Source organism: Pelmatolapia mariae, linkage group LG10_11, assembly GCF_036321145.2.
Source record: "Pelmatolapia mariae isolate MD_Pm_ZW linkage group LG10_11, Pm_UMD_F_2, whole genome shotgun sequence".
NCBI classification, from domain to species: domain Eukaryota; kingdom Metazoa; phylum Chordata; class Actinopteri; order Cichliformes; family Cichlidae; genus Pelmatolapia; species Pelmatolapia mariae.
The window spans coordinates 51,735,748-51,745,928 of record NC_086236.1 but is presented as its reverse complement, the minus strand read 5'-3'; the positions used below and the strand labels follow the sequence as shown (position 1 = coordinate 51,745,928).

At 43.0% G+C, this 10,181-nt stretch overlaps 1 protein-coding gene across 1 annotated transcript; it reads left to right on the top strand.

Moving 5' to 3' along the window:
- The first annotated feature begins 2,728 nt into the window (after window positions 1–2,728).
- On the top strand, window positions 2,729–9,483 carry prdm13 (PR domain containing 13). Its single transcript, XM_063487195.1, has 4 exons — window positions 2,729–3,013; window positions 4,474–4,605; window positions 4,720–4,840; window positions 6,780–9,483. Exons 1-4 carry the CDS (start codon window positions 2,846–2,848, stop codon window positions 8,267–8,269), a joined length of 1,911 nt encoding a protein of 636 aa, XP_063343265.1. The 5' UTR covers window positions 2,729–2,845; the 3' UTR covers window positions 8,270–9,483.
- The last annotated feature ends 698 nt before the right edge of the window (window positions 9,484–10,181 follow it).

Genomic DNA, 10,181 nt, shown 5'->3' with positions numbered 1-10,181 from the left:
AGTTAAATCAGAGAGAGCCCCACCGTTTAGACAGTTTTAATCCAAAAAAGGCTGGCAAGAGGCAGGCAGAGAGGGCCATAAAAAAGAAGAAAAAAACCCGACTCCCACCTCTTCCGAGCACCAATTCTTCTCAGGTCGTTATTTAAGTTCATTAAAGAGAAGAAGAGTTCATTAAAAAGAAAGAGCACTCGCAGAATCCGCAATATTGTCCCTGAATAAAGATCCAACTATGTAATTGTTTTTCTTAAAAAAAAAATAGGAAAAAAAAGAATAGGAGGAGGCACAATAAGGCCGCTCCAGCCATTTAATTTCATTTAATTTTCCATCCCATTTGCCTCCAACACTGCCGTCACTCTGACACCGAGCCTTTTGACCACTCTTCAGGGCTTCAGAGCGCACAGCGGAGCGGGGATTCACCCCGGCGACTTTTTCCGCTAAAAGAAAGGAAACGTCTTCCCCTCTTTTTTCTTCTTTTTCTTTCCTCCTTTCATTCACCCCACCTCCTCCTCAGAGAATAATTAATTTCACTGTGGAGAAGTGCGGGCCTTTAAAGCAAAGCAGGGGTGGATGGGAACCTGTCGCAAATGGCGAGGCGTTAATAAATAACTCCCCCGCACAGCCGGGCGCAAAAACATTGACGAGATTGTTCGCGTGTAGTTCAGGACTGTGGAGGAGCGCAGGGAGGTGGAGGCGAAGGGGGATAATAGTACCTGAAATAGTTTATTTTCATTTTGTGGATAGATAACTGATGGAAATGCACTAATGAAGTGCTTTTATTTTTATTTTTATTTTTATTTTTATTTTTATTTATTTATTTATTTATTTATTTATTTATTTATTGTTATTTTATTTTATTTTATTTTTTTTTTGGGGGGGGGCTCTTTATTTATTACCATCTTTTTGGTTCTAATGTCGCATACCCACAGTCTTTCCTCACTCTAATAGTAATAATCCCCTTCCAAGATAGTTTTAGTACCACATGTTTTACATTAATTGTGCGTGTGTGTGTGTAAGAGAGAGACACATGGAGACGTGCACAGTGGACAGGTCAGAGGTCAACTTGTTCATGGTCTGAACTGATCACCCAGTCTTTTTTTTCAGTTCAGACTCCTAGACAGCATCAAAAATCTTTAAACAACCTGCTGCGCGGAACCTCATTGTGGATGTGATTCTAAGTCCGCCAGTACACAGACACTGTGTTCGCCAAACAAGTGGGTTTTGGTGGGCATCACGTAAGAGCTACAGATCCAAGAAAAATGTTGTTAGAAATAACAGTTTTGGAAAGAATAATGAAAATATATTAACATCCATTCTCAAATGACTTAACATCGCAAAAAAAAGAAAGAAAAAAAAAGAAAAAAAAAGTGTGTGAGCTCATGCAAAGTTTTGGAGATACATGGCTTTCATAGGGCAGCGATGTTGCCATGGTTATTTTACTTTATTTATTTATTTATTTTAATCAATCAATTAATCATTCAATCAACCAACAGGTTCAATTACTATGTCAGGCCAGCCACAGGACGCAGCCAGTAGAATCACCTTGAATCTAGCGTTTCTATTTCTAGCCTTTTTAATAAGAGAGACAGAGTGAGCAGATTTTTTTCTTTTTGTCATAATAATAAGAATATTAATAACAATGACAATATATATTTTGAGAATATATTTGTTCGTTAAAATAAACAGCCTTTTGTACAAACGATGCTCCATGTTTACATATATATACCTTCATAAAAATACCAAATATATATATATATATATTTGGTATTTTTATGAAGGTATAAATAAATATATTCTGCAATAATTCTATTATCTTCGTGTCCCTGAGCAACCAAAAAGGAAAAAAAAATCATCTGTTGTATCTTGAGCCAAGAGAGCCACAAACAAACAAAGTGTGAGCGTCGTGAAGATGATGATGACGGTTGTTTCTTTCTCTCTCCTCCTGCTGGTGGTTCTCTCTTTTCAGTACCTGCCTGATCTCAACCCGGCACACGCCGAGAGTCAATAGAAGTTAACAAGTCCTCTAAACTTTCCTGCGCCTTTTGTTAATCTAAGGACACAAAGGCGGAGGCAGAATAAAGCCCTTTGAAGTATGCAAAGCCTAAAGAATGCCAGCCAAGTAGATTTAAAGTAGCCACTGATTTCCAAAAACCTGCCTTGAAAGGGAAGAATGGAAAAGGGTGAGGATTTATGGAGAAATTATACAGTGGATTTGTCAGTTAAAATATCGGAACTGTCTGGAGGACAAAGCCACATGCTGAGGATTAATGGCCGCTCTGGACCTTTGATTCTGCACCCTCTTTTCTCTGGCCTTGACAAATTGGATTTCGGGGATGGGAAGGTCGCCTGGCCCTTTGTGTCTCTTGACCGTTTTGGAGCAATTCATTATACAGCGGGGTGAGGGAAAGTCTCCATGTGACCAGGCCGGCCCGTTTTCTCTCTCCACACAGCTGCTGGGTGAGCCCAACTCTCTCACACTCACTCACTTCCACACAGTCACCGCTGCTGCTACAAACTCAGGACCGCTTCCACCCCCCACCACCACGTCCTCCTCCTTCTCTCCCTCCTACCTTACAGCACAGCATCACCTCTTTGCTACAACCCCCCCCCCCCCAATCTGAAACACCCTCACACACTTGCATCCCCAGATACAGGAGTGGGTGGGTGGGTGCGTGGCTGGGGGTAGGGTGGGGGGTAAACTTACTCTGCTCCATCACTAGAAAAGCCGGAGAGCATAACGCCACCGCGTCACTTTGAGGGCGGACATCGGCCTGTCCTCATCATCTCCTCCTCTCGCTTCATCCCCCTTCCCTGCGCGCTCTCCATACTTCGGTCTCCATCAGTCTTCATGGTTCTGATCTCACCCCACGCCATGCAAGCCACCCGGGCGTCCACCACCGTCAGTGTGTTTGCGGACTGCAGCATCCCGGCCGGGCTCCGGATTGGACCGGTACCGGGCATCTTCAAACTCGGGAAGTACGTGTCGGACCGCAAGGAAGTAGGGCCCAAGAAAAAGGTAAGTTTAGAGCATTAAAAAAAGAAACGGGGAATAACTGTCTCTTTCTGGAAAGTTCTTGTTTTTACTTTGCATTTTCGAGTTTTTTTGTTATATATATATTTTTTTATTAATAACGGTTTTATTTTGAAAATTTTGGCAGATATAAAGATTGATTTATTTTTGTAAGCTTGCCTTTATTCAAAATCATTTTCGTTATTCCAAGTTTGTATCGGAACTGCTTTATTTTTTCGCTGATATAATATACATTAAAGCATTTTACTATATTTATATAGTATATTTTACGCGTGATTAGAATTATGTATATTATCTGATGTTTTTAAACATAAGTAGCTCCAGCAACACTAGAAATTAGATATATATTTTTTTAAACTTGCTCTGTCAAACTCCATCGGGCCTTGAGTTAGGCTTTTAATTGGTTTGGCCTGTCAAGTTGGAAATAATTGAGTTCCATTAGCGGCTGACTTGTCAGTCTGTGCTTCTACTTAACCGGCCTAATGGGCGACCCGGGTCTGCTGTGTGGGATTTCAACCCCTCAGCCGCCTCACATTTCTCTGCCTGGCGGGCCTGTAATTCCGATGAGCCGTTTAATTTTTATCTAATCCGGCCACAGAAAGATGCCACTGAGACCGAGGCTTCAGCATGGGGCTGAGAACAACATCCTAAAATAAATCACCAAAAATAAAGGAAAAACAAAACAAAAACAACAACACATAAATAACTAACTAGACTGAAACAGTGAAACATGAATTTGTCCCACGTTATCAGCAATTAATTATTTAAATTAAGAGAAGCTTGAGGGGTAAATGATGCCCATTCAAAGACCAGCATTTTTGCATTTTTTAAGTCCTTCGGACTGGAAGTATGGGGGGGGGCGAAACCAATATATCTGCCCCCCCTTTTTTTATTTTTTTTACACGCGCAGTAGTGAAGAGTTTGCGGCTCTGTGAGCATCTTTAACTGCGCCGTGTTATTGTTGAAGCTGTCATCGGGGGTGATTGATGTGTCTAAATGCGTGGCCCCGGGCTGCCGGCGATCATCAGGTGCAATCTCTGTGTCAAATGTCACGCTTCGATCTTTAATGTCCTTGAACAGTTTAGAAACGCTCTGACACTCCTCAAATTCGTTTCCCATATCAACTCAATTAGGCCCGTGTGTCATCCTCTTTAATGAATTATCAGCAGAGCGGAAAAAGACGCATTAAGCGCGTTTTAAGGAATATTATTAGTGGCCGCTGAACCCTTCAGGTAGCTCGACTTGGAAGACAGTCGTTTGTGGCAATTTCGTTTTTTGTAATGTGAAAAAAAGACCAAAATAGCAAAACTGCATGTTTTTTTTTTAAAGAAGGCAGCGAACTTTCTTTTAAAAATGTTCCTTTTCTGATGGTCAAAAATGGCCCTCACTGCTCACGTTTGTCTTCCTTCCCATCATCATGTTTTCTCTTTTTTTCCCTGGCTCAGATCCGCTTGGTAAGGGGGGAGTTCGTAGATGAGTCAGGATGTCCCGTCCCGGACTGGATCGGATTAATCCGCGCCGCCAGGAACAGCCAAGAGCAGAACCTGGAGGCTTTGTCGGACCTGCCTGGCGGACAGGTGAATATTTTAAGCCCGTGACATCACAGTTAACGGCCTCGTGAAGTTTCTCATGAGCAAATTCCTTCCCCCTCTATATGGACTCTTAAGTTAACACTATTGCTTTTTCTTGAGATTTTCTACCGCGTGCTGAGAGAAATCCCCGCAGGAGAGGAGCTTAGTGTGTGGTACTCCAACGCTCTGGCCCAGTGGTACGACATCCCCACCACGGCCACTCCCACGCACGACGAGAAAGGTAAACGAGTCTGCAAAGAGTGGTGCTACTAATGTGGACAGTTGAACGATTTTCAATCCAACAACAACAACAATAATAATAATAACAATATCATAAAAAATCAGTGACGTTTTTTTCCTTCTAAGGACGCGTGTGTCGTTTTCATGTGAACACTACCTTCTGTGGCCATGGCCTCCGATTTAAAGATCTGACACATCGACATGTTGAGGGTTTTTATCACCGTGCAGTTAAATGACTGCCAATACCCCATAATGTGACTGCTTTATCGCTCAGAGATGGAAATCAATTGGATGTTTTTTTCTTCCCTGCAGGCGGATTATTTATTCATTTGCAATGTATTCTTCATTTCGTGCGTAAAATAAAATATCGTGGTTAAGAAATCAAGTGAAGAATAATATACTGGAATAAAAAGATTCGTGAAGGGAGGGAAAACTGCACTTTTAGCTGTATTTTGGGAGGTGTTTAATTATTAAAAACTAGTTCTTGTGGGCGGATGAAGACGATACAGTGGATAACAGGTCATCAACGCAAATCATTTTTTGGAGTAAAATGCTAGGATGAAATGATTCGATTTGCTAAGATTAAAATACAGAACACAAGAGGATTTCAGTTTTGTGAAAGACAATTTCTCGATGGGTTAAGATTTTTCATCAGCCCGTCTTCGAATTTTTAAATAATTTGTGCGGGCCAAATTGGTGCAAAGTATTCGTTTGCGCGTCGGGGATTAAACGCTTAATCTTGGTAAAAAAAAAAAAAAAGCTCAGAAGAATTTAATCGGTTTAAAAAAGATTATCCTCCGATACTTCATTGGAAATTCCATCAACAGGCGATTATTTTATCTTGCACATTTAATTTCGAGCTGGAAGGGCCTCTTGAATACTTTCTAAAAGCACAGCGGCGAAGCTTTAAATGATATCAAACTTGATTCGAGATGTTTTTTTTAAAGCTCTTACTCTGCCACAAAGTAGTTGCGGTTCTTGAAACACAGAATAAAAAAGCAATTAAAAGCAGAAACTGACGCGCCTCGGCGACCATGGAGAAAGAAGAGGCTGGTGATTCAGTCGCGAGACTGGAGGTTAACAAATGTCATCGCACCATTAATATTCATGTATTCAAAAGCAAATAAATTCAAAAACAAGTGCTTCACGGTAAATTAGGTGGGTGCGTTAAGGTATTGTGGGCTAATGAATGCTAACTTTTATGTGGGGTGTATATTGCCCTGATTCTCCGGCCCAACACACCGTGTGCGCTCCTGGACATACGCTCTCCTCCATTATGAGGCGTCAACAGATGGGCCGCCGCCATTGTTTCCGAGGACTTGCGATTTCAAGCAACAGCTGCTGTCACTTCCACGGGAAAGAGCACAGAGAGGAAAAGTCCCACATTCAATGCGTCGTTTTCTGAGCGCCAGATTGGGCAGGGCGTTTGCCCTTTTGATGGTCATCATAAACAATGGCCCGTATGAGAATTACAAAATCATTACATCTATATTAGGCCTAACCTCAGAGTGCTCGACTGGGGGTCATTATGATGGCTCCATGTGTCTATTACCATTTGGCACCAGATCTTAGAAACCGGATCATATCCATTAGGCTTGAATTGAAATTTCAGGTGAATCGTAGCACTGACTGATAAAAATCTGTCAGAGTAAATGGGATATTTAAAGAGGTTATATGTTATAGGTTTTGTATGCGATAATGTATTTGGGAATGGGCAATTATGCGAAATACAACGTGTATTTTCTGATTTTTCAATCCTTTCAGCCCAAGCTTATGTTTGTTTGACTTTGTGTGTGTGTGTGTGTGTGTGTGTGTGTGGTTACATGTACAGTTTTTTTTTTTTTTTTACAGGTTACAGTGGCTGTTATTGCCATTTTACGCACGGGATCTAACGCTCCACATTAATGTCTCTGTTGTTGTCGTGTGTGTTGTCTCTGTAGGTGAGGAGCGTTATATCTGCTGGTACTGTTGGAGGATATTCAAATACCCGAACACACTCAAGGCCCACGTTCACTTCCACTGCGCACTGAGCAACGGGCGAGGGTTTGTGAGCAGCGAACAGGCCAGGGGCACAGAGACCTTCAGCAGGTCACCAAAATCTGGAGACATTCCTAACAACTCCGCCTCACCGAGGAGCGCTCACAGTAACTCCTCCATCACAGACTCAGGTCGGCGGGCGGTGTCCTCGTCACCGTTTTTGAACAAAACGGGACTGTCAAAGAAAAGCAGCTCCGAGGAGCAGGACAGGGCCCTCGACATGAGCGTCACTTCAGGCAGAAACCAGGGGCATCTCCTCGGCCTGGGCGCCACCACTTCAATGCTAAGCAGCATGGGCTTCCATCCTGGTGTGCGCTCAGCCTTTAAGCCAACTGGTGTCTCAAAAGTCCCGGGAGCGGAGGGCTCCAGAGAGGAGGCCAACGGAAAGCTGAGCGGTATGGGATTCAGCAAACTCATTGGGAACATGAAACCAATCCGCAACGTGGGCGAGGGTCTAAACGCAGGAGGGAACCACCCTCCCAAGTGCCCACCTGCAATTATGGACTCCACATCTCCGATGGTGCCGTGCACAAACGCAATCCGAGGTTTCCCGCTGCTGCCTCACATGGAGGAGACCTCAGCTTTCAAGCACGTAGAAAGTCGTTTGCACTCCGGCCTGTCTCCGTCCCGTTACCCACAAATGCCCCCTGGTCTCCATTTTGAAAGATTCTCCCTCCCTCACTTCGACGGTGTCAAGACTTACGGTGGAGACTGTAACATCCCCCTGATGCCCTTCACTGTCTATAACGGGGAGCTTTTATACAGCTCCCCCTACTATCCGCTGAAATTCCACTTCAGCAACCTCCTCAAGTACCCAGAATCCGTGTCATACTTTGGTGCACCCTCGCTGAGCCACGACCTGGGGTCGATCACGAACATTGACCGGGAGATCGCCATGCACACACAACAGCTGTCAGAGATCGCAGCAGAGAAGAACCGGACACGGCTGGATTCCATCCCCGCCGGAAGCACGAGCAACACCACTTCTGGCAAGCCTAAAAAGGGACATCTGTGTCTTTACTGCGGCAAGCTGTACTCCAGGAAATACGGCCTGAAAATCCACATGAGGACTCACACAGGCTACAAGCCGCTCAAGTGCAAGGTGTGCTTCAGGCCCTTTGGAGATCCCAGCAACCTGAACAAACACATCCGACTCCACGCGGAGGGAAACACGCCCTACAGGTGTGACTTCTGCGGAAAGGTGCTGGTGCGGAGGCGGGACCTGGAGAGGCACGTCAAGTCCAGACACCCCGGACAGACCGTCAAGAAACTGGAGGACAAACCGGGCGGTATGTTCGAGGAAGCCGAGCAAAAGAGCGACAATGACAGCGACGTGGACGTGTGCTTCACCGATGACCAGAGCGACCAGGAGTCGAGCAAAAACAATGACTGAGATGTTTTTCACGACCACATAAAGACTGGCATTGTCTTTAAATATTGTACACAGCAACACGTGTCATTTAGTCTTGTATGAAGTCTTGCATTTTTATATTTTAGATGCCTGGAAGGCGCGCGAACTACAAACATGACGAAAACATATTTCTGGCCTCGAAATAAACGTCATAATCCACAGCCTAGCTGTTAATCTCAGTAATAAGTGGGGAGCCTGGCTCAGTATTCAGTTTTCTCACGTTTCCCGGCTGCTTCGGACCCCCCAAAAACCCTTTGAAAAAAAAAACCAAATAAAGAAAAAGGAAAAAGATGATCGTTGCGTTTTTGCCATGCAAACCAAACGACAACAAAAGTGAAAAACAAATGAGGAAGCTTCGACATTTCGAATTTTTATTTCAAACCCGAATCCTCGCCCTTTTCCACATTCCTTTTGATGCCGACGAAAACACATCTGCCAGCGATTCAAAAAATAAATAAATAAAGATATTCACATTTCAGCAAAACCGTGAAGGCAGCAGCGCAAAACAAGCAAACCTCAGTCACACAAGAAAAACAAAAGCTCACAAGACTGAATATGACACTAAAACACGTCTCCTTGATTTGGTTTGCAGTGTAAAACTATCTGTTGTAAAATCCCCCACACCCCCCTCCTCGCCAATGAATTTCCATGTTTGGAACTGGTACTTAACTAAAGGCCCACCAGAGGGGAGGGGGTTTAGCGTTACATTCACTTACACGGGATATAGACACATGATCATTGTTGTATTTCCCCTCCCTCGGACTGTCAGTTGCACTTTAACAAACAAGCAAACAAAAAAACAGCAATGGGCATTTCATCTCCACGACACGGCTGCTTAATTAGCTGCTGATTATTGATTTGAATATTGTATCTATAGCCTCACCCGCACCCTCCTCCTCCTTCCCACTCACTCACGCACACACACCGGCGCGCCTCGCGCACTGTTCTTAAACTTGCACTTTCTGGCCGAGGCGCGCGCTTCTCGCGGAGGCACCCGATAGCGTCCAGTTTATTTAAGGAATCACGTCTAGACAAAGAGTATGTATTGAGTGCAGTTATAGCCTATGTAAAGAAGTTGTAAAGTATGATATTTCAAATTTCAGTGGAGAAGTGATGTATACGTTTGTTTCAAAGTGATCTTGTCCACGACGGACAATGTTTTACTTCTGTCATTGAGTCGATTGCTTTTTAAATAAATTTAATTTAATTTTTTTCTTAAACAAGCTGTGTGTGTGTATGTGTGTTATATATATATAGTCCTCTGCTACTTCAAACATAAAACTTCAGCTGATACACGGTAATAAATACATTTTTATTTATTAATCTATTTTATTTTATTTACTCAGATTTTGGAGGCGTTCAAAGCGGGCGTAAATTCCGCTACAGCTGCGCAGTGAGTCGGCCTTATATTGCCCTTAAAACAAGCAGAATATGTGTGACAATAAAGCAGGATTTCTTTTTAAAATATACATAAATAAAAAAATAAAAAACAAGTAGCTAACGGAAGAGAAAATGCCACTCAACTTCAACTGGGTAAACCCGGCTTTCCCAAAAGGACTTGTTAAAAGACGTCTCCTGCGTGGTGGAAGACAGTAGGCTGAGGTATGTTAGAAATATTTACAAATAAAATAGCAAAAAAGCGGACCCCTGTATTTGTCACACTTTTACATATTGTATTAGCAGATCGTTAAAGCGGTTGCATTCATGCGTCAGCAGCATTTTATTCTCTTTGCTGCTTTAAAGAAGGCATTTTGTTTCTGTATATGCGCCACACTAAAGAAATATTCGAAAATAGCTGTCGTCTAATGAAATGGTTTATAACGGTACAATATTTAAGTGAAAATAAAATCGAGTAAAATTAATTAAACATAAAAAAAACAAAAATTGAATAAAT

What these genes read in the sequence shown, in the direction of transcription:
- prdm13 (XM_063487195.1), top strand. Translation starts at nt 2,846, where the DNA reads ATGGTTCTGATCTCACCCCACGCCATGCAAGCCACCCGGGCGTCCACC. An exon ending in AAGTAGGGCCCAAGAAAAAG is followed by an intron (nt 3,014 to 4,473) that starts GTAAGTTTAGAG and finishes TCCCTGGCTCAG; the next exon opens with ATCCGCTTGGTAAGGGGGGA. An exon ending in TCCCACGCACGACGAGAAAG is followed by an intron (nt 4,841 to 6,779) that starts GTAAACGAGTCT and finishes TTGTCTCTGTAG; the next exon opens with GTGAGGAGCGTTATATCTGC.